We start from the raw sequence: 20,810 nt of genomic DNA on the forward strand, positions 1-20,810 counted from the left end.
CTGGAAGCGAACCGCCGCGCGTCGTCGTCGTCGTCTCGTCGCCGCCCTACGCCTCGCGTACGACCGCAGTCGCCGCCTCGCGCGCGCGCGCGCCGCGGACATGCCCCAAACGCTCCGCGACGCCTTCATCTCCGACGGCATCGTCATCGTTCCCGACGCCATCGCCCGAGACGTCGTCGATGACGTCGTGAGACAGATCAAACGCGAACTCCGAGACCCAGTGGTCTCGGGTGAGTCTGGGTTCCCCAGGGGCGTCGACTGCGACGATCCCGCGTCCTGGCCCTCCGGAAGCGCGCGACGCGTGGTTGAGATCGTCCCGCCGAGCGATGGGGCGGATTGGTGCGCGTTACGGACGAGCGAGCGGCTGACGGAAGCGCTGGACGAGGTGTTGGGCGGCGCGCGGTGGGACATTGAGCTCAACGACGTGGACGCGGTGAATGGAAAGTGCGACACGAGACATTGGTACTGTCCGGTGACGTTTCCAGAGAACTCGTGCGAGAAGGCGGTGCGGTGCGCGCGAGAGGCGAGGGCGGCGATCGCGCGGGCGGAGCAGAGCGAGAAACGAAGACGGACGAGCGACGAGAGCGGCCGGTGCACTCCGGCGCCGGCCCGGTGGACGGAAGGGGACAGTGCGCGGGCGAAGGAGCTCAGGGAGAGTGGGTTGGAATGGGACTTCATCGCAAAGATGTTGAGCACGAGTGAGCTGACGTGGTCGGCGAAGCAGTGTGAGGAGAGTTTTCAAGCGTCGTGGACGCCGGAGCAGGACGCAAAGTTGCTCGCAGCCGTGACCGAGCACGGAGAGAAGTGGCAGCACATCACGTCCATGATGCAGCAGGTTCGACCGGGGTGCACGAAGAAGCAGTCACGTGGAAGAGCGATGATGCTCCTGGACGAGCGCTCGGCGAACGTAATCCACGAGGAGCGGGAGTACAAGGCGAACGCGGCGGCAGAGGAAGCCGGAAAGACCCTACAAGTGGACCCGGCCAAGTCCTGGCACCCAGTGAATCGCAGGCGCATGCTCAATCGTGGATGGCATCTGGACATCGGTGCGGGATTTTCACCAGACGCGGTGCGAACGCCGGAGGGACATCCGTTCCAGGGGGCGATAATTTTGATATTTTTGTCAGACTGTGAACCCGGAGGCGGAGGCACCGCGTTCATCAAGGGTTCGCACAAGTGGGTAGCCCAGCACGTGCGAACGAAGGGCGGGATCGTTCACAGTGATCTTAACTCGTGGGCAATCGAGTTGGTGAGCGAACTCTCGAGCGCCGGACGTTTGCCGTTGTCGTACGAGATTGATGCGAACGAGGCTGAGAACGCCATGAGCCGCCACGACATCGACGGCGTCATCGAGCAGCTCGTTGGCAAGGCTGGCACCGTGGCGCTGCTTCATCCGTGGCTGATTCACAGTGGAACAAGCAACCTTTCGTCACAGGTGCGTTACTTAGCGAATGGCATGGCGAGAGTGAAGGAAGAGTCGTTTAAAGAGCAGGGCATCCCTACCATCAAGGAGGTCGCATCTGACCAGCCAAAGTATTCGCGCACGTTGGATTTCATGCCGTCGACGGAACCCGACGAGCAGGTCGTTCGACCACCAGTGGACGAAACGTTACCGCGCGTGAGCATCATCGTCCCCGTGCACAACGCGGCGCGATTTTTGGATGAAACGTTGAGCTCAGTATGCGCGCAAACCTATCGGGGACCAGTCGAGGTGAGCATCTTCGACGACGGTAGCACGGATGAGTCAGCTAAGTTCATTAGACGTTGGCGAGAAGCCCTCGAACGCGTTGGCATCTCGGTCGTCGTGAACGGGAGCAGGTGGCCGGAGAGCGCCCAGTTTGTCGCGGAGGACGCGCCCAACTGTGGGATTGGATTTTGTAGGAACCGCTGCATTCAGCAGAGTAGTGGGTCGATTCTCGTATTTCTCGACGCCGACGACGTCATGATGCCAAACAGACTCGAAGTCCAAGTGCCTCTCGCCATGAACAATCCGAGGGCGATCATTGGCGGGTGTTGGAAACGATATCCCAGCGGCTCAACAGAGCACTATGAGGCGTGGGCGAACATGATGACGCAAAAAGAACTTCACCTCGAGCAGTTCCGCGAGTGCACGGTGCTGTTACCAACGTGGTGCATGACGCGAGCGAATTTCGATGAGATCGGTGGGTTCGTTGAGGCTCCTCCAGGGTCTGGCGAAGCGGAAGACTTGATCTTTTTCCAAAGGCACTTGCAGTTGCACTACGAGCAAAACGAACTGGACAAGGTGCCTTCGATGTTGAGGGCTGGAGATTACCCGCACAACCCCGTACTTTTGTACAGATGGAGTCCACAGAGTGCGTCGGCTCGGTGCAGTAGACGTAGGTTACTTCAGGTTCGCGCACAAGCGTTCGAGGAACGTATCTTGTCGCTCCCGACGTGGGAGAAATTCATCGTTTGGGGCGCCGGGCGGGACGCGAAAAATTTCTTGAACGAAATCTCGCCGTCGGCGCGGCAAAGGGTGCAGGCGCTGATCGACGTCGATCCGCGGAAAACTGGACGAAAGTACACGAATACGAACGTTGGAGACGAAGTGTCCGTGCCCATCGTTCATTTTGCGAAGGCGCCGAGAGGACTTCCAGTTGTTGTATGCGTCGCAAAGCGGCGAAAAGGTTCGGGCGTTAGCGGGGATTTAGAATCCAACGTCGACACGCTCGGGCTCATCGAAGGGACTACGCTTTGGTACTTCAACTAAACTAAATAATCACTCTAGCTACCAGGTATAGATCAACAAACCGTTTGTAATTTTCTCAAGGAGGCGTCAGTGAAATGAACTTGCGGAACCGTTCAACCATGGATGGCGGCCATCGACGAATGCGCGCGAGCCAATCATAGTCGCGGTAGAGTTCGCACCCATCCAGCACGGGGCCACCCTCTGCGAGCTGCCCGCTGTTGATTTTTTCGCATGACCAATTCCAGTTGTCCTCGGCTCTCTGCTCGTCTCCTCGTGACCAATAGAGCGCTGCGAGAGCTGCGCGCATGTCCACTGACCCCGCCGCGCGTCGCTTCACCTTTTCCATATCCTCGATCGCCTCGTCCACTCGACCAAGTTCGACTTTCATCAGTGCCGCGTTCGACGCCGCGTAAATCGCCCCGCTCAGGTTTCTCGACTGCTGGAAAATTTCAGCCGCTCTCTCATAATCGACAAGCGCCTTCTGGTACTCCCCCACCGAGTTGTAGCAATTTCCTCGCGAGTTCAAAACGTACGGTGGCACCGCACCAATCATCTCACTGTACTTGATCGCCTCGCTGTAGTTCTCTATGGCCTCGCGCCATCGCGCGAGCCCTTCGTAAGCGAGCGCTCTGTTCGATAACATCCCGAGCGATCGATACTCCTTCTCATACTTCTTTTCTGCAAAATCGTAATCCACGATGGCGTCCTCGAACCGCTTCAGGTCCACGTACACCTGCCCCCGTCTCTCTCGCCACACTGGCTCTTCAGGTTCGAGCTCAATGATCGCAGTGAGCGCGTCGAGCGCTCCAGACAAGTCGCGCGCGTAATACGCCGACTTTGCTCTGCGTTCGAGCGCATCGAATGCGCTCATCGATCCCATCGATGCGCGCGCGGCGGGTCCATCAAATCCGACGACCACCCAGAGCGCGCTCGAGAGCCCGAGCGCGCGTCGAGACGTCGTGCGAACCATCGACTTCGACAATGTGAAAGGTGTCTCCTCCGAAACCGTCGCCCTCGCGCTCGCGCGCGCTTTGAAAAACCGCGTCGCCGAGGAACGTTTTCTCGGACACCGTAACGCCACCCTCGCCGCGCGCGTCGCGGGAGACGACGTCGAGAGACGTCCCCGGAGCGCCATCTCGCGACGCGCGCGAGCGAGTACGGTGCCCAAACTGAACATGTTCGAGCGTTGGACGTGGTCGGACGCGTCGTCGGCGACGCGGGCGCGAGAGGCCTTGCTCGGGGTGTGCGCGGTGAGTGTAGTGGTGATCGTCTCGCTGTTGGCGCGATTGAGCTCGATGGGACGACGGCGCGCGAAGGGGACCACAGAGGCGACGCGAAGAGCGCGCGCGCGAAGAACGACGCGGTGAGGCACGCGCGCGACGCGACGCCAATTGTCTTTAGCTTTAGCTCACAGTGTGAAAGAAACGTGTTAGTACCGATGCGATCGCGCGGATCACTGAGCGTCGGTGACCCTGAAGTCGGTCTCAGCGACGCCGAAGAGGAGTGACGGGAGTGCCTCTGGAATTGCGGATTGACGGTTCAATCTGCGCTTCTTTTGCGCGCCGTCGTCCACCGACTTGTCTTTTCTCGCGCCGAGTTTGGGCATCTGGATCATCCCGAGCGGCATGCGCGGGCCGTCTTGGGCGGCCGGCGCCGCGTCTTCTTGTCTGTTCTCCTTAGCGGCGACGGGCTCGATTTGCTTCTTCTCGCGCTTCGCCTTGGTCCTCGACTTGGTGACGACGCGCTTGACCGGAACATCGACTTCTTCGTACTCCTCATCGTCTTCGCCCTCGTCCTCGTCTGCATCACTCGCCTGGGGCGGTTGGAACGGCTCGCTCGTGTCGATGTGGCGAGACGCCGGAGGCGCGCGTTTCTTGCTTGCGCCTGAAGACGCCGGCTTGGGCATGGCGACGCGATCCCGTCGAGACGCTCGCTGATCGCGACTGCGTTTGGACACGTGCTTCGCTCGCGATGCGCGGAGGTTATCCATCACTTCCGCCGCCGCTTTCTCCGCACTCGCGACATACTTGGATTGCGGTGCCGAGGCGAGTCGTCTCTCGAACGCATCGTCATCGCGAGCGAGGAGCGTCTCTCGCATCTTCTCGATCTCGGCTCGAGCGCGCTCTAGTGCCTTGTCTTGATCCTTCACGCGACGCTCTAGAGCCTTGACCGCGCCCGTCTTCGCCCCGAGCTCGATCTCGACCTCGTCCAATCTCGTTCGCAGCTCCGCAGAGGAGTCACTGGCGGACGCCGACTCGCCGTCGACGCTTCCCTCGGCGCGTGCGTACAAACGCTGGTTCCAATCGGCGAGTTGAGTCTTGAGGAACCTCTGCGCGCCATCTCTTTCGGCGACCGCGCGCTGAAGCTCCGAACTCTCGCCCTCGGCCTCCTGCACCTTGCGCCTGAGCTCTTTGTTCTCCTCTTGCGCGTGCGCAACTTTTTCCTCCAAGCGAGCGATTCGAGCGTTCGCGTTCTCGCGCTCTAGTCGGACCTGGAAGTCATCCATCGAACTCGTCGGCGGTTTATTTGCAAGCTCCTCCTCGCGCTCCGCGGCGTCCGCCAACGCTTCGCCCGCATCTCTCAACGCGTCCCTCAAACGGTTCGCCTCTCTTCGCAGAGCCGACGCGCATTCGTGCTCCTCCACTAACTGCGCCTTGAGAACCTCGTTCGATGTCAACGCCTCGTCGAGATCGTCCCTCGTGCTCTCCTCCCTCGCCTCCAAAATCTTAATCAACCTTCGAGCCTCACTCAACTCCAATCGTGCGGACGATAGCGCGTACTCGCGCTCACTCAGCTCGGTGCGCGCCGCCGACGCGAGCGCCTCCATCTCCCCCTCTCGCTTCGCTCGCTCGCTCGCGAACGCGCTCACAACGATCGCAAGCTTTTCTTTCAACAAAGCGATCTCCGCCTCACCGTAGCGCCCGGCCGATCGCGCCGCGTCTAGCTTCCCCAACAACGACGCGGAGAAGCCCTGTGTGTGACGAGCCAACAAACGTCAGTCACGCCGCGAAATTTGGTTCGCCTCGTCCTCTCGTTCGCCCCGCATCGCGTCTCTTGCGGTCAGTATGGATGAAAACATAAGACGCGAATACTATCTTTGCATTCATCGACGTCTCATCGCGTCAACGTCCTCGCGCGTCGCGCGTAAAGCGCGATGCGCGACACCTCCCGCGCGAACGGTCACTTGACGCAAATGCGTCATCGTACGTCGCGTTCGATCACGACGCCGACGCCCATGGATGCGAACACCGAACGCGTACCTCGATATCGTTCCGGTACATCGTCTCCGCCGCGTTCCGGTCCCGTAACGTCATCGCGACGACGCACGACGACGCCGAGTGCCGCTCGGGGCGACCGAGGACAACGGCTCCCGCGTCTCCACGCGCGAGTTCCCCTTTGATCGCTCACTGGCTGTTTTCACGCACACTACGGCGCGCATACGCGTGTACGTGCGCGACGAACGACACCACGATGCGTATTACACGTACATCGAACGCTATATAATTGTCACCAAAGGTCCCTTCGCGAGCACGGCATGAAAATCACCGCTCGCGAGACGCGGGCGACGCATCGGATGCTGAGATTCGCTCTGGACGTGTTCAGTTGGTAACATCTAGCCTTGTTTCGTGTGATGTATGGAAATTACCCCGCCCCGCGCCCCGCCCCGCGCGCGCGTCCATCGACCGATCGTCGATCGCGCCTCGGCCGAGGCGTCGCCTCGACGCGTCGACATACACGCGCGCGTTATCGGAAAGAAGATGTCCGCTCAATTCGCCTCCACCGCCGTCGTCGGGTACGTCGTGGAGAGAGATGCGCGTGCGCGCGAGAGACGCGGCGCGAACGTGCGCGGGGTCGATCGGTGCACCGAGCGTATCGCGAGATACGGGCACGATCGCGTATCGGGGCGTCGTTCGCCGCGCGCGATCGGTCAGGGGGCGCGCGAGGACGTGTTGTGGTGATACGAAATGTGTTTCATGCTCGTGAGTAGGTTTTGATGGAAGAACGAGAGACTGACGAGCGTAATCGCGCGATTTATCCATCGACGCAGGCTCAGAGCTCCGAAGACCACCAAGCGCTCGCAGCGCTCGGTTTCGGTTCGCGCGTCGACGCAGCCGATGTGGTTCCCGGGAATGGACGCCCCTCAGCACTTGAAGGGTGAACTCCCGGGTGATTACGGCTTCGACCCGTTGAACCTCGGGAAGGAACCGAAGGATTTGGAGTGGTACGTTCAAGCCGAGCTCCAACACGGACGATGGGCGATGCTCGGCGTCGCCGGCGCGGCGGCTCCGGAGATTTTGACCAAGATGGGCATCTCCGATCTGCCGAACTGGCACGACGCCCCGAACTACCAAGGGTACTTTACCGACGCCACGACTCTGTTCTGGGTGCAAATGCTCATGATGAACTGGGCCGAGGTCCGACGCTGGCAAGACATGCGCAAGCCGGGAAGCGTGAACGAAGATCCGGCGTTCTCCGGGAACAAGCTTCCGAGCGGCATCGTGGGCTACCCGGGCGGGATCTTTGACCCGCTCGGCTACGCTAAGGGCGACTTGAACAAGCTCAAGGCGAAGGAGATTGCCAACGGTCGCCTCGCGATGGTCGCGTTCGCCGGCATCATGGTGCAGTACGACCACACCGGCGTTGGCCCCGTCGCGAACCTCGTTGCACACATGTCCGACCCGGCGCACAACAACGTGTTCCAAGCCAAGTTCATCGGCTTCTAATTGCGTCGAAGCGGCAGTAAATAGCTTAGTCACGTGCTATCAAACATCTTTTAGCGCTCTCCATCGCATCGTCGTCGTCAACTCGCGCCGCGTTCAAACGCTCAGTCCTGACAGCTCTCGTCCCCACGTCTTGACGCGTCACAATGTCATCCGTCATCGACGAAAACTCGCGTAAACATATCGTTTGCGACAAGAACGAGCGTGGTCGACGCAAGAACGGGATCAATACCAACGGAAAAGCGATCGATAAGCGTAAAACCAATGGCTCGATAAAGACGCTCGAGCGATTTGGCGTCACGGATTCGTCGCGTCGCGCGCCGTCGTCCGTGCACAGAAAGACACCGAAACGGGCTAAAGTGTGGATACGCGGTATGCCTCTAGACGACTCGGAGGAGGGCGAGATCGGTGCACGAACGAAGACGGACGCGGACGTTTTCGACCTCAGTGGAGTTAGCGTTGGTTGGCGAAGCGACTCAAAGCCGTCGACGTCGAATCGAAAGCTCGAGACGGACTCACACAAGCTGAAACAGCGACAGAGGCAGATTGATTACGGGAAAAACACGCTCGGGTACGCGCGGTACGTGGAGTTGGTGAAGAAGAGCGAGAGGAAATCGTGCCACGCGTGGACGCCGGATATTCATGCAGCTTTGAGCAAGCGTGCGTTTGATGGCGTTGTGCGCAAGTGGCGCAGACTTCTGCACGAGTACGATCCACCGGTGGAGAACGAGGATGAAATGTTAGCTGTACCGGTCGACCCGTTGACGCGGCCGCAGGGGCACCTGAAGCCTGGAGAGTATGTCCCGCATGAGCTCGCGGAGCTCGCCGAGCAAAGACGCCGGGCAAAGGATGAGGCAGAGTCGGCGATTCGCGAGGGGCGGCGACTTCCAGTTGAGCGACTGGCGCCGCTTCGAGCTAAAGACGTGTCGGTTAAGCCGACGTCCAGGTTAGATGCGTCGCTTCCGCGAACGGCGGACATGTCCCCGGGATGGGACGCCGTGACGCCGACGCCGTTCAAGCGCGCGGGTCTCAGCGTGTCTCGATTCAATGCCGACGCCGACGTCGATATGATGGATATGGACTGCGACGTCGGGGGAGCGCGAACCGATCCCGAATCCACGACGAAACCGCGATCGATATACGACGATTGGGAGGGCGAAGACTTTGCGGGAGTCATTTGAGCGCTTCGAGAGCCTCGCACCGACCGCGCAGAGAGCGTCTTCTCGATCGACCGCGTCACGCCATTGCAATTGACGCTCGCGATCGTACTGATTGAATCACATTTCAAATCACTGTCAGTATATGTCAATACCACCTCCATAACCACTCCGCGCACCGCGAATCCTCACCACGCACTGCGGCGCGCTCGCGTTTCGCACGCCTCACAGAGTGCCTCGCTCTGATCATCACTCCCCTTTCGTAACCATGGTCCTTGAGGCCACCATCTTATGCCTCGATAACAGCGAACACGTTCGAAACAGCGATTACGCCCCGTCTCGACTCCAGGTACGCGAATTCGACGACGAACGACGGTGATCTCGACAGATTTGATTTCAGCTTGTAATCAGCGCGCGCGCGTGTTGGACTCTTTGACTGACGTTACTCGGTGCATCGCAGGCCGAGGCGGACGCCGCGAACTTACTCGCCGGGGCGAAGACACAGGCGAACCCGGAGAACTCGGTGGGAGTGATGTCGCTCGCGGGACGGGCGCCGAGAGTGTTGACAACGCCAACGCAAGATTTAGGCTCAGTGCTCTCGAGCGTGCACGGGGTGAAGATAGAGGGCGAGATTAACGTCGTGAGCGGGGTTCAGGTGGCACACTTGGCGTTGAAGCATCGACAGAATAAGCATCAGAGGATGCGCATCGTCATGTTCATCGGAAGCCCGATTTCGGCGGAGGAGGAGGAGTTGAGAGCGGTCGGGAAGAAGCTGCGCAAGTGCAACGTCGCGGTGGACGTGGTGTCGTTCGGCGACGTTGAGGCAAATAAACCGAAACTGGAGGCGTTCATGTCGAGCGTGAACAAAAACAATAATTCGAACTTGGTGGAGATCGAGGCTGGGGCGAACTTGGCGGACGTTTTGTGCGGAACGGCGATCTTTAACCAGGACGGACCGGCCGTTGGGAGCGGGTTCGCTGCGGCAGCCGCGGCGGCGCAATCGCAGGCGGCGATGGGCGGGTTCAGCGGGGAGGGCGGCGATATGGGCGACATGGGTGACGATCCAGCGCTCATGATGGCCCTCCGAATCTCTCTCGAGGAAGAGCGCGCGAGACAGGCGGCCATGGAGGCGCGCGGAGAGGGCTCCACCGAGGCCGCAGCGGAGGCCTCGACCGAGGGCGCCGGGTCGGTCGACACGTCTCAACCCGCGCACGCCGCGGATCCGATGATGCTGGACGACGACGCGCTGTTACAACAAGCCCTGGCGCTCTCGATGGGCCAAGAGGGCGCGCAAGAGGGCGCTCCAGCGCCGGCGATCGACGAGGAAGATGACCCCGAGCTCGCCGCCGCGCTCGCGATGTCCCTGCGGGAGCACACTGAGAACGCGGACGGCGACACCGCATGACGTCATCACGACCTTGATCGCGTGTAACGATCGAACAGTTCGGTACGAATCAAAACGAATGCCACTAAAACGATGTTACCATCCCCACTTCTCGATCAACGACTTGACCGACCCTCGTTACGCCGCACACCGCGCCTCTCCTGATCGCGTCATGTTCTCCATCTCCACTCCCCCTCTCCGCGCCTCCCCCCTTCGCTTCGCGCGCTCCACTTCACGTTCCGTCAAGGTCAACGCGTTCGCTCCCGGTGACAAGGTGCGGGTGAAATCCTCCGTCGTCGTCTACCACGTCCCCAAGTCCAAGGGCGCGGCGACCGAGCTCCAAGGCATGGTTGGCGTCGTCGACTCCAGGGCGGACGAGCACGAGGGGAAGAAGACGAGCGCGACGATGCCGTGTAAGGTCGCGTTGCCAAACCCGAACGGGGGGAAGGATTTCATCGCGCACGTCGAGGAGGCGGAGCTCGAGGCGGCGTAGCTGAAGACGAGCGGATAGAGCGCCGAGCGGGACGCGTCGCGCGACGTCGACGCGACGGAACGACGCTCGAGCGAAGGCGCCGATTAATATTTTGAAATGTAATGTTTACGAGCGAAGCGAATTTTTTATTGCACATCCGTCCAGGGTGAACGCGTCCACGGCGAGTGGCCGGCGATCGGGAACCTTTAGAGGAACCAGACGCCGAGGCCAAAGAGACCGCCTCGGCCCTTCCCGGCGATTGCGATGCACGCATCGCGCATGGAACTATCGTCCACAACGGCGACACGGTCGTACACGGTGGCTAAACTCGCGAGCTTGTCGGCCTCGGCGTCGAGCGTGGCGAAGACGCCGGGCTCACCTATACGCCAGGCCCAGTTGCCGTCGGCGACGCCTGGGGTGTTCATGCGCGCCTCGTTCCCGAGAGCGAGGACGTCTTGCATGGTGAAAACGCACGCTTTACTGACGCTGGACATCCCGGCCTTGATCATCCCCCACGCACCGTCGCCGTAGCCGACACCTGCGTACGCATCGAGTCGTCGCTTGGTGTCCTCATCCTGTGACATGTACCAACCTTGAGACGTCTCGTTGTCGTGCGTGCCTGGATAGCAGAACGAGTTCTCGTAGTGGTTGTGCGGCAAGTGTGGGTTACGACCGTCACCACCCCAAGCGAATTGTAGGACTACCATGCCCGGGAATCCGCACGCCTCACGGAGCGCGACGACGTCGGCGGTGATCACGCCCAGGTCCTCGGCGACAATCTTAGCGTCACCGAGCGCGGGTTTGAGCCTCTCGAACATTTCGATCCCCGGACCGGTGATCCACCGACCACTCTTGGCCGTCGGCGCACCGGCTTCGACCTCCCAATACGCTGCGAATGCGCGGAAGTGGTCTATGCGAACCTCGTCGTGAAGCTCGAGAGTGCGCTTTAGTCTTTGCGCCCACCACGCGTAGTCTGTGCGCGAATGCTCTTGCCACGCGAACAGAGGATTACCCCACAGCTGCCCGTCCTCCGAGAACGCGTCCGGGGGCACCCCGGCCAACGCGGACGGCTTCTTGTCCTCTCCAAGAAGAAATAAATTTTGGTTGGCCCACACGTCGGCGCTGTGGCCACCGACATAAATCGGCATATCTCCAATGAGCGAGACCCCTCTTTCGTTCGCGTACTTCTTCAACCTCATCCACTGCAAGTGAAACAAGAACTGCACCGCCTTGAAGAGCTCGATTGAATCCGCTCGATCGCGTTCAATCGCCGCGAGTGCGCTCGGATCCCGATCGCGATACTCCACCGGCCAATCCCACCAATACTTCCCGATGAGCGCCGGCGTGGTGTCGATCGCGTCGAACACCGCCGCCGGATCTAACCAAGCCCGCACGTCCTCCCTCGCGCAGAATGCATCGTACTCCCCCCGCAGACCCTCACCACGAGGCATCGCTAACAACCGCTCCGCCGCCTTTGCGATGAGCGGTTCGTTCGTCGCCGCCACAGCTCCGAATTCCACCTTCGTCTTTCCGTACGCTTTGGGCAATTCCTCCGCTCGTAACAACCCATCGCGCACCAAATCATCCAGCGAAATCATTAACGTATTCCCACAGTGCGCGTCTCGCCCGCTGTACGGGCTCCAGTAATCCTCTCGCACGCCCGGAATCGGTCGTCCCGGCGGTACGAGCGGCAACACCTGCCAAATCCGCATCCTCGCCTTTTGTAACCAGTCCACGAACGCCCGCGCCTCGGGCCCGGCGTCGCCGACGCCGTACGCGCCGGGAAGGGACGTGGGATGCATGATCACACCAGCGCGTCTGTCGTCGCGTTTGGGAGGGAAACGCGCGCCGTAATCGGCGTCGACGGGCGATCCCACGGCGGTGGCTTGAACTTTCCGAACGCGTTTCGCGAGTGAGTTTCGTCCACTCGCGGCGCGCTCGGTCCGTTTCGCGGGCAGAGAGCGGTGAGTCGTCGTTCGGAACATCGCCGCGGACGCGGAGACACCGGGCATTGGTCTGGACACGCGCGCGTCGACGTGTGGGATTGAATTGATTACTCTGGTTTGTGCAGTTCGGGACAGGTTGGCGCTGGCGCGGACGGCTTCATTGACGACGCGATCGAACGATCACGAGGACGTCTTGCGAACTTGTGCGCGTGTGATGCATTGTAGGAATAAGGGTTAAAAGTCAGCGAAGCGACCGACGGAGACGTAGTGTCCCCAGCGCGAGCTCAATCCTGGGACGGCGTCGCCGGTGTCGACAAAGTGCCGCAAATCGGAGATATCGTCCACTCGCGGGATGTAGGGCGCTCGAGCACGTTGCTGCGCCATCGCGCTCCAGTTTACATCCGCGAACCAAGGGTGCTGTTTGATGTCGCGGGCGCCAGATTTGCCCATCCCGAGTCGGCCGGCGGGAAGGCGGAGGAGGAGGCCGGAGACGACAGATCGGAACGCCGGAGCGTTCTTGGGCGAAAAGTGAAAGCTCACGTCGTTGATAGCCTTGTACCGGGCGTAGTCGTCGTCCTGATTGAACGGAGGTAAACCGTTGACGAGCTCGTAGATCAATACGCCCAGGGCCCACCAATCCACGGCGCGGTTGTGACCGACCTGTTGCACCTGCTCGGGCGCCAAATATTGAGGTGTCCCGCACAACGTAAACGTCTTTTGTCCCTTTTGAAGTTTCTTCGCGAACGAAAAGTCCGTCACCTTGAGGTACCCGTTCGTGGAAATTAGTAAGTTCTCCGGTTTGAGATCGCGATAGATGATGTTTCGGTCGTGTAGGTACTCAAAGGCCGAGACAACGCACGCAGCATAAAACTTGCCGTGCGCCTCGGGTAAGGGTGCATTTCGCATCTGTAGATACGTGAACAGCTCTCCGCCCAAGACTTTATCCATGAGCATGAAAATTGACTTTTCATTCACGTACGTGCGATGAAGGTTCACCAAGAACGGGGAGTCGCACTGCGCCATGGTTTCTTTTTCTCTCCACACGTGCTCGACCAATCCACGCGAGACGACTTGCGCCTTTCCAATCTCCTTCAGGGCGTACGTCTCGCCCTGATAAGAGACGAGCGTGACGCGACCGAAAGACCCGACGCCTAGAAAACCGACAGTTTCAAGCTCATCGAGCGTCGCCGTGACTGGTCTTCTGTGGGCTGGACGACCGATCTTTGCGTACAGCTCGTTCGCATTTCGTTTCAAGATCTCCTTGAGACTGCCAAGATGTTGCTCAAAGACGCGACGGGTGATCACAAGCACGGTCGCCCGATTCGGCACGCGCACTGTTGCGGCGCGTGGATCGGAGTTCAGCAAACCGAGCTCTCCGAAGTACGAGCTCGGTCCAAGCTTGCACAACAACTTTGGATCGCCGGATGTGTTGAGCGTCTTTTCATCGATCACCTCGACCTCACCAGATTCCAGAATGAACATCGCGTCCCCGGATTCTCCTTGCTTGATGACGGTCTCGTTCGCTCGAAACGAAACGTCCGTGAGCTCCTCGGCGAGATTTTGTATCTCCTCGGGTGATAACTTGGACAGAATCGGTACTTTGGATAGCGTTTCAAATCGCCAAGCCTTGCGAAGGACGTCCAAGTTGCCCATCTTCTTTTCAAAGGCGGATTTGGTCATGAAAGCCACTTTCGCACGATTACTCACACATGTGATCGTGGCTGCACGCTTGTCCTTGCGCAGTAGCGCGAGTTCACCGAAGTACTGTCCTCGATTCAACGTTGCAACGGGATCTTTCGAAGTCGACGTCGTAACCGAAAACTGGCCATCAATGATGACGTAAAACGCATCACCCATCGCGTTCTCGTGAAACACGACATCGTTTCGGACGTAACTGCACATTCGCATCTCACCTGCAATATCTGTGAGCTGAACATCGCTCAGAGGTGCCAAGATCGGACACTCCGCCAGGCCCGCAAAGCACCGCGCTTCCTCGATGGAGCCGAGCATCGACACAAACGTCTGTCGATTGAGTACCAGACAAGAGACTTCCGTCATGGCATAGATTGTCGCAGCGCGAGGCTCATTGTTTACCAGCGCCCGCTCGCCGAAGAAGTCACCCCGAGAGAGCTTCACAACCTCCGCGCCGTTGACGCGCACGCTCACCTCGCCTCGCTCGATAATGTAAAAACAGTGCCCGGGATCGCCCTGACGGAACACCTCGTCTCTCGCCTCGTACGTCTCTCGCCTCGCCGCGTTAGATATCGTGATTAGCTGTTGTTCGGAGAGGGCGTTAAATAGTTCGACGCGTTCGAAAAGATCGAGCACGTCCATAGCCTCGCGCTTTGCCACGGAGTGCTTGATTGCCTTGAACGCACTCGAGTGAAGCGTCCACAGCTTCATCGGCGTCTGCGCGACGATCGTCGCCGATCGCGGACACGCGTACAGGAGCGCCAATTCACCGAATCCACGCCCTGGGCCGAGCGTCGCCACGCACGTCGCCGTGGCCGGATCGTACACCACCGACTTACTCTGCCCAAGCGACTCTGTGCGTGTGGTCTCGTTTGCGCTATCCGTGGACAGACTCGTTCGCTTTCCGACCTCGTTCTTCATCACGCTCGCCTCACCGCTCTCGATGATATAAAACCGTTCGCACTCGTCGTCCCCTTGCGCGATCACGACGTCGTTCTCGCCGACGTACATGGGCATCATTGCGTCCGCCACGCGTCGCCGCGAAGCCGCGTCCAGCTCAGCAAAGAGCAGATTTCCCTCCATGGCGCGCTCGATCGCCTGCTCGCTCGCCGTCGTGCGCTCGCCCGGTCGCTCGACGACGCTCGTGGACTTTAAAGCATCCCGCGTGCTCGCTCGTGGGGCATCGCCGACGGCGAAGCGCTTACGCGCGCGCGCCCGTCGAGTCCCCGCGCGCGCATTCTCGAGCGTTTTCGACGCATTTTCGGAAGACGAAGCGTCGCGGTCGATATCCTCGCGCGCGAAGGCGTCCCAGGACGCGGCGGCGGTGGTGAGGACGTCGCGAGACATGAGGCAACTTCGAAGGGCGGTAAAACACCCCATGGATCAGCGGGGCGTCGACATGTGAGGGGAATTCAAACGCATTCGCGCGCGTGTCCGCTCGCCTCCCCTTTCAAAGGAGCCCCGTGCTGTCGTGAATTATGAGCTTGCCACAAAAAACAGATAAAGGCGCGAACGAAACACTTCAAACGTCGGCATTCTGAGAGAATACCTTTACTCTTTCAAATGCGACAACTCTTCAAACGATGAAGTAGGCGTGCGTCGACGATCTGACGAAAGCAAATGTTACACTTTTTCACCCTCTGCCGGATCTACGGAACAACTACCTGAGCGTGGCGCGCCAGTTCTGATCCACCTTGTATAGGAACGCGACGCACATGATCATCCACCCCGATCCCACGAGAAGCATCTTGGTGTAGCCGTCCTGGGAGGAGCCGTAATCGCTCGATTTGTCGGCGTCTGGGGAGAAGTGAAGAATGAGAGAGTAGACAGTCGGGCCAATGGAGGTACCTATGAAGCTGGCGACGCCCCAAATCGCGAGCCAACGCGCGGCGTTCTCTCGACTCGGGAGGCAGTCGATCGCCAAAGCATAGTCGACTGATAGAAACATCCCGTTCACGGCTCCGTAGTAAGCGGATAAGTACAGAATCGTCGAGAGCTTGTGAACGTAGATAAACGAGATGTACACTGAAATGATTCCGATGCACGCCAATACGATCAAGGGCTTGCGACCGACGACGTCGCTGAGTAACCCAGCAGGATACGCGAAGAGCATACCGCCAATCTGTCCTATGAATGAAATCTTCGCCACCACCTGCTGTGGCTCGTGCCCAGAGAGTCGCTCGCCGGTATCTTTGATCGCGGTGTCCCGAAGCAAATATTGCAGAAACACCTGCGCAGAAATGCCGGTGTAGTATAAGGTCCGGCAGACGAACAGCCAGAAAAAGCTCCTCTGCTCGGGCTTGTTCGGCGAGATCGTGTACATCGACGCTAGCTCTCTCCAGGACACCGACGCGGCCTCTCCATATGCGTCACTCTCCAATTCCTCGCCAGTGCCTAGCGTGGACTCCTCAACCGCGCAGTAACACGTGATCGGCACGCAAGTCACGAGCAAACCAATGTAAAAAAAGTACAAGTTCCCAACGTCCGGCCAGAGCATTGTCCACATGAAACTCAGGCACGCGCCCGCAGCGCTGCACGCGGCCAACACCCCGTTCGCCTCGCCCATCTGTTCGTCCGGCACCAGATCCGGCACCAACCCCGTCGCCGCGGTGTACATCACATTCAACCCAATCATAGTGATCGCGAACGCGACGTAATACATCACCGGCGCTAACGTCCCGCCAACGTCGCCTAAATCGTCCCGATACGTCCGCGCCGCTAGCAGCGCCACCAGACACGGCCCGACGACGGACGCGCTCTTCACGATCAACGGCCGTCGTCGCCCGTGCGCGTGCCGCATACGATCACTCAGATACCCCGCCAACGGTCCGCTCATCTGAGACGCCCCCGCGATGACCATGAACCCGCCGAGTGCGACGGCGTCTGTCTCTGGGAAAAACGCCGTGCTCTCGTAGGGCAGCGTCACCACCGCGAAAGAGCTAATCCAAGCACCGTACGCGAGGAAGAACATGTTCAACCCGATCAGGCGCAAAGTAGAGAAACGCGCGCGCGGTTTCGCATCGCCTGAGGAGCGCTCGACGTCGAAAGATTCGGCAGATCTCGCGCTCGTGCCGGTTTCTCTCGCGGCGTCGCGTGTCGTCGTATCCGCGTGCATCGACGCGTCGTCGTCGAGAAGACGCTTGCAGTCGTCCTCGTTCGCGTTCGCGCGGTCGAAAGTCGACGGCATCTCGACTTGTAGGGCGTCAGAGTGTGCAGGTTTGGAAACTCAGCGCGCTGGCAGTTATACAACGTTGTCAGATCGAATCGCGAGCGTTCACGTCTCCGCTTCGTCCATGACGGCGGCGAGCTGGCTCGGGTCGAGCACACCCACGCGCTCGGCTGTCCCGTGAGGGAAATCACTGTCGAGAATGACGACGATCTGCGCGAAAGCCTCAGCGACGTTGCTCTTAATCGGTTTGAGCAGCGCGTCTCGCGTGCCCTGAGCGTTGAGGTAGAGCTTGGTCGTGAACGCGACTTTGGGTAAAATTTCGGCCAAAGCGATTCGGACCTGCGAGATAACGGCGCAGATTTTGTCTTCGGACGCGAACGCGGCGTCCTTTAGAGACTTACCCTGAGACGCCGCGGAGACGCGGAACGCAGTCACCTTTGTGATGAAGCTGAGCATTGGATCAACGAGTTGCTTCGTGATCGTCATGATATACGCCTCGCACGCCGCGCTAAGCTGCTTCTCGAGTTCCTTCTTGGAGTCAATCTTACTCTCGATGACACGAGGACGGCCCTCGGAGGCGAGCTGGTAGAAGGCGTTGTTGGGGGTGAGCGAAAAGAACGACATCTCGCCACTCAGCATACGTCGCATGTGCCCGCGCATGTGCGTGAAATCCAAATCCTTGATGGACACCGCGAAATCAGCATTGAACGGCGCGATTTGCTCACGTAAGATGATCAAGTGCTTGATGAGGAAGAGCTGCCCGTCGACCGCGCTCGATTTCAACGCCACCGAGCGTGCAGCGCCAGCGATGTTGTCCGCACACATCGATACCGCCTCGTGCGCGAGGCCGGAAAACGTCTTCACATCTACGCATCGATACAGTTTCGCTAGGCACGTCAGAGTGCGCTCAAGCGGTGGGTACCAGTTCGAGATATCGTCCTCGTCCACCTCGTCCTCTGCCTTTGCTTGTCTCGCGCGCACCAGTTTGGCCGGGAAGTCCAAGTCGTCTGCAGTCGCACGATAATTTCCCACTCGATCCTTGATGTACGTCTGCGCGCGGAAAATCAATCTCTCTTGAACATCGGACGTGATTCGACGGAGCCCTGACTCGAGTGCGAGCGCGTTCTCTGTTTTCATGATACCCTCGATGATCTCTCCCTTGAGCGCCTCGACGAGCTCTGCGAGTGGCTCGAGATTTGTGATAGTGATGTATCTCGGTCGCAAGATATCGCTCAGGTGCGTGTTCAGAGGAATCATCAACGCCGCGAGCGCGCCGTTGGGGTCGGTGTTCGGAAAGAAGTACTTGAACAACCCGTACTCGGCCTGACAAACCTCGACGAGATGAGCGACGCCGATCCTGGTGAGCGCTAGGACGTCCTTGCCTCGCTCGGCGCTCGCGATAGCTCGCATCTTCTTTCGAACCGATCCCGCAACGAGCGCCGCTCGCTGTTCACAGTACAGCACGTGGCAGTCCGAGAGCAACGCAGCGTACTCTTCGTGTCGCTCTCGTTTCTCGAGCTCTTCGGTGAGATCTCGCAGTTCACTCGCCCCCGCTCGGAAGCGCACGTACAGGAGCGCAGTCTCGTCGCCTTCTTCCACGACGATTTCATCGTATTCGCTCTCCCCCGTCGCCCCGCTCGCACGATTTCTCCCGTTCGCCGCGTCCTGCACGTGTTTCGTCGCCTTGCGCAGCGCATTCACGTAGTACTCCCTCACAGTGCTCATCGCCCGATTCTGCAACTCTCTAAACTTGGCGCCGTAACTCCCCCCCTGAGCGTATTGAGGATGTGCCGACACAAAGTCCAAGCACTCATCCAAACGCTCGAGCGTGGGCAACACTTGCTCTCGAGGCGCCATCGTCGACGCTCCGTCTGGATCACTCGACGCGCCCGAGATGATCACCCCAGCCTGAAACTTCTCCGCCACGCGCTCGAGTCGGTCAAAATAGTCCAACTTTCCGCGCAGAGCCTCCGCAAACTCCTGCAAGCGTTCCTTCTCCGCGATCAACCGTTCGCTCTCCTCCTGCGTCCGTCTAGACAACGTCTTCAACTCGACTTGCGTCGTCGCCATCCGCGTGAGCTCACGTTCGATCTCTGAAATCTTCGTCTCCGCGTCGTCCCGCAACGCGATCTCTCCACGCAGCGCCTCCGCTCTGGATTCTCTTCGGTCGATCCTCTTGAGCTCCACCTCTCGCACGCGCTCGGCGTACCACGCGTAAAACGCCCGCGCGCTCGTCGGTCTCCCGTCCCCCGTCCCCGACGTCGTCGCCGGCGTCTTCACCCCCCCCCCTTCCGCCCTCGTCTCGCCCACCGCTCGCGTGGAATCATCAATCTCTCGCGTCTCTTCGCTCCCTCCCACGCGCGCGCGTCCCCCCAGCGCGCGCACGCGCTCGCTCTGCGTCGCCGTCAACGCGCTCGCGAGCTCCCATCCGTGCGCCACCGCGCGCGCGCGACGCGCCCGATCGCTCGCGCGCTCCATCGCGCGGCGTCCCGCGCCGGCGCCGTCGACCGCGCGCGCCGGGGTCGATCGTCGTCGCGCGACGCGCGCCGCGACGCGCGTCGACGTGCGTGGTGTTGCCGCCCCGTGCGTGACTGATGGGATGTACGTACGCCCAATACGAGCGCACGCCCGCGTGACGTGGATCGCGTCGCGGCGTCTGTGCGTCCGCGCGTGACGCCGCGACGCGCGGTCGTGCGCGCGCGACAGACGCGGGGTTCGGTCGGGAAAAAAATCATGCGCGGCCTCACCGCGATGCGCGTCGCGCGGGAGCGCCGCGTCGCGCGTGAACGCGCGGGAGATGGGAAACGCACGCGATCGAGCGCGCAATCGTCGGCGCGATGGCGCGCGCGCGTCGAGGCGAGCGAACGACCGAACGTGGACGCGGACGCGAGCGCGGCGATTATTGAAGCGACGTCGACGCATCCGGTGAGCCAAACGACGAGTTACAGCTTCGCGAGAAGTGGATTCTCGGCGGAGTGCGAGCGCGCGCTCAATGCGCAGATCAACGTGGAGTACAACGTGTCGTACATCTATCACGCGATGTGGGCCTTCTTCGAACGAGATAACGTCGCGCTGAAGGGATTTGCCGATCACTTCAAGGCGGAGGCGCTGGAGGAGCGCTCGCACGCGGAGCAGCTGATGGAGTACGTGAACCTGAGAGGCGGTCGCGTCGAGCTGCAGCAACTGTTGCCGCCGCAGACCGAGTACGATCACCCAGAGAAAGGATGCGCGCTGTACGCCTTGGAACTGTCGCTGAGCTTGGAGAAATTGAACAACGATAAGCTCTGCGAGCTTCATCGCGTGGCGGAGGACGCCGGGGACGCGCACATGTGCGACTTTCTGGAGGGCGCGATGATGGACCCGCAGGTGCAGAGCGTGCGCGAAGTCGCGGAGATGGTCGCCACGCTCTTACGCATGGGACCGCCCGGCGACGGTATGGCGGCGTGGCACTTCGATCAGTACCTTCAAAACAAGGCTTGATCGAGTTCGCGATGCTATTCGCTCGGAGGGTGACGCTTTTGTGACTCGTCGACGAGCGAAAAACGCCTGCGCGAATCGT

General features: G+C 60.2%; 12 protein-coding genes across 12 annotated transcripts; 6 read left to right on the top strand and 6 right to left on the bottom strand.

Annotated features, from left to right (window-relative positions):
- Positions 1-100: 100 nt before the first annotated feature.
- OT_ostta02g03300 (Glycosyl transferase, family 2) lies at positions 101-2,731 on the top strand (the record flags this gene model as incomplete). Its single annotated transcript, XM_022985106.1, has 1 exon — positions 101-2,731. One exon carries the CDS (start codon positions 101-103, stop codon positions 2,729-2,731), a length of 2,631 nt encoding a protein of 876 aa, XP_022840794.1.
- Positions 2,732-2,786: 55 nt separating this feature from the next.
- On the bottom strand, positions 2,787-3,845 carry OT_ostta02g03310 (Tetratricopeptide repeat; the record flags this gene model as incomplete). Its single annotated transcript, XM_003075125.2, has 1 exon — positions 2,787-3,845. One exon carries the CDS (start codon positions 3,843-3,845, stop codon positions 2,787-2,789), a length of 1,059 nt encoding a protein of 352 aa, XP_003075173.2.
- A 318-nt stretch (positions 3,846-4,163) lies between these two features.
- On the bottom strand, positions 4,164-6,024 carry OT_ostta02g03320 (unnamed product; the record flags this gene model as incomplete). The annotated part of the gene is made up of 2 exons (XM_022985107.1): positions 4,164-5,681; positions 5,971-6,024. 2 exons carry the CDS (start codon positions 6,022-6,024, stop codon positions 4,164-4,166), a joined length of 1,572 nt encoding a protein of 523 aa, XP_022840795.1.
- A 444-nt stretch (positions 6,025-6,468) lies between these two features.
- On the top strand, positions 6,469-7,434 carry OT_ostta02g03330 (Chlorophyll A-B binding protein, plant; the record flags this gene model as incomplete). The annotated part of the gene is made up of 2 exons (XM_003075127.1): positions 6,469-6,503; positions 6,759-7,434. 2 exons carry the CDS (start codon positions 6,469-6,471, stop codon positions 7,432-7,434), a joined length of 711 nt encoding a protein of 236 aa, XP_003075175.1.
- Positions 7,435-7,577: 143 nt separating this feature from the next.
- On the top strand, positions 7,578-8,612 carry OT_ostta02g03340 (Histone RNA stem-loop-binding protein SLBP1/SLBP2; the record flags this gene model as incomplete). Its single annotated transcript, XM_003075128.2, has 1 exon — positions 7,578-8,612. One exon carries the CDS (start codon positions 7,578-7,580, stop codon positions 8,610-8,612), a length of 1,035 nt encoding a protein of 344 aa, XP_003075176.2.
- Positions 8,613-8,856: 244 nt separating this feature from the next.
- Positions 8,857-9,993, top strand: OT_ostta02g03350 (von Willebrand factor, type A; the record flags this gene model as incomplete). Its single annotated transcript, XM_022985109.1, has 2 exons — positions 8,857-8,937; positions 9,049-9,993. The coding sequence occupies 2 exons, from the start codon at positions 8,857-8,859 to the stop codon at positions 9,991-9,993; spliced, it is 1,026 nt and encodes a 341-aa protein (XP_022840796.1).
- Positions 9,994-10,144: 151 nt separating this feature from the next.
- OT_ostta02g03355 (Ferredoxin thioredoxin reductase, alpha chain) lies at positions 10,145-10,465 on the top strand (the record flags this gene model as incomplete). Its single annotated transcript, XM_022985110.1, has 1 exon — positions 10,145-10,465. One exon carries the CDS (start codon positions 10,145-10,147, stop codon positions 10,463-10,465), a length of 321 nt encoding a protein of 106 aa, XP_022840797.1.
- A 185-nt stretch (positions 10,466-10,650) lies between these two features.
- Positions 10,651-12,456, bottom strand: OT_ostta02g03360 (Glycoside hydrolase, catalytic domain; the record flags this gene model as incomplete). The annotated part of the gene is made up of 1 exon (XM_003075130.2): positions 10,651-12,456. One exon carries the CDS (start codon positions 12,454-12,456, stop codon positions 10,651-10,653), a length of 1,806 nt encoding a protein of 601 aa, XP_003075178.2.
- A 168-nt stretch (positions 12,457-12,624) lies between these two features.
- Positions 12,625-15,429, bottom strand: OT_ostta02g03370 (RmlC-like jelly roll fold; the record flags this gene model as incomplete). Its single annotated transcript, XM_003075131.2, has 1 exon — positions 12,625-15,429. One exon carries the CDS (start codon positions 15,427-15,429, stop codon positions 12,625-12,627), a length of 2,805 nt encoding a protein of 934 aa, XP_003075179.2.
- Positions 15,430-15,742: 313 nt separating this feature from the next.
- OT_ostta02g03380 (Major facilitator superfamily domain, general substrate transporter) lies at positions 15,743-17,269 on the bottom strand (the record flags this gene model as incomplete). The annotated part of the gene is made up of 1 exon (XM_022985111.1): positions 15,743-17,269. One exon carries the CDS (start codon positions 17,267-17,269, stop codon positions 15,743-15,745), a length of 1,527 nt encoding a protein of 508 aa, XP_022840798.1.
- Positions 17,270-17,356: 87 nt separating this feature from the next.
- OT_ostta02g03390 (Conserved oligomeric Golgi complex, subunit 3) lies at positions 17,357-19,729 on the bottom strand (the record flags this gene model as incomplete). The annotated part of the gene is made up of 1 exon (XM_003075133.2): positions 17,357-19,729. The coding sequence occupies one exon, from the start codon at positions 19,727-19,729 to the stop codon at positions 17,357-17,359; it is 2,373 nt and encodes a 790-aa protein (XP_003075181.2).
- A 273-nt stretch (positions 19,730-20,002) lies between these two features.
- On the top strand, positions 20,003-20,731 carry OT_ostta02g03400 (Ferritin-like superfamily; the record flags this gene model as incomplete). The annotated part of the gene is made up of 1 exon (XM_003075134.1): positions 20,003-20,731. The coding sequence occupies one exon, from the start codon at positions 20,003-20,005 to the stop codon at positions 20,729-20,731; it is 729 nt and encodes a 242-aa protein (XP_003075182.1).
- Between the last annotated feature and the right edge of the window lie 79 nt (positions 20,732-20,810).

The sequence above is a fragment of the Ostreococcus tauri genome (assembly GCF_000214015.3).
Source record: "Ostreococcus tauri WGS project CAID00000000 data, contig chromosome 02, whole genome shotgun sequence".
NCBI lineage: Eukaryota > Viridiplantae > Chlorophyta > Mamiellophyceae > Mamiellales > Bathycoccaceae > Ostreococcus > Ostreococcus tauri.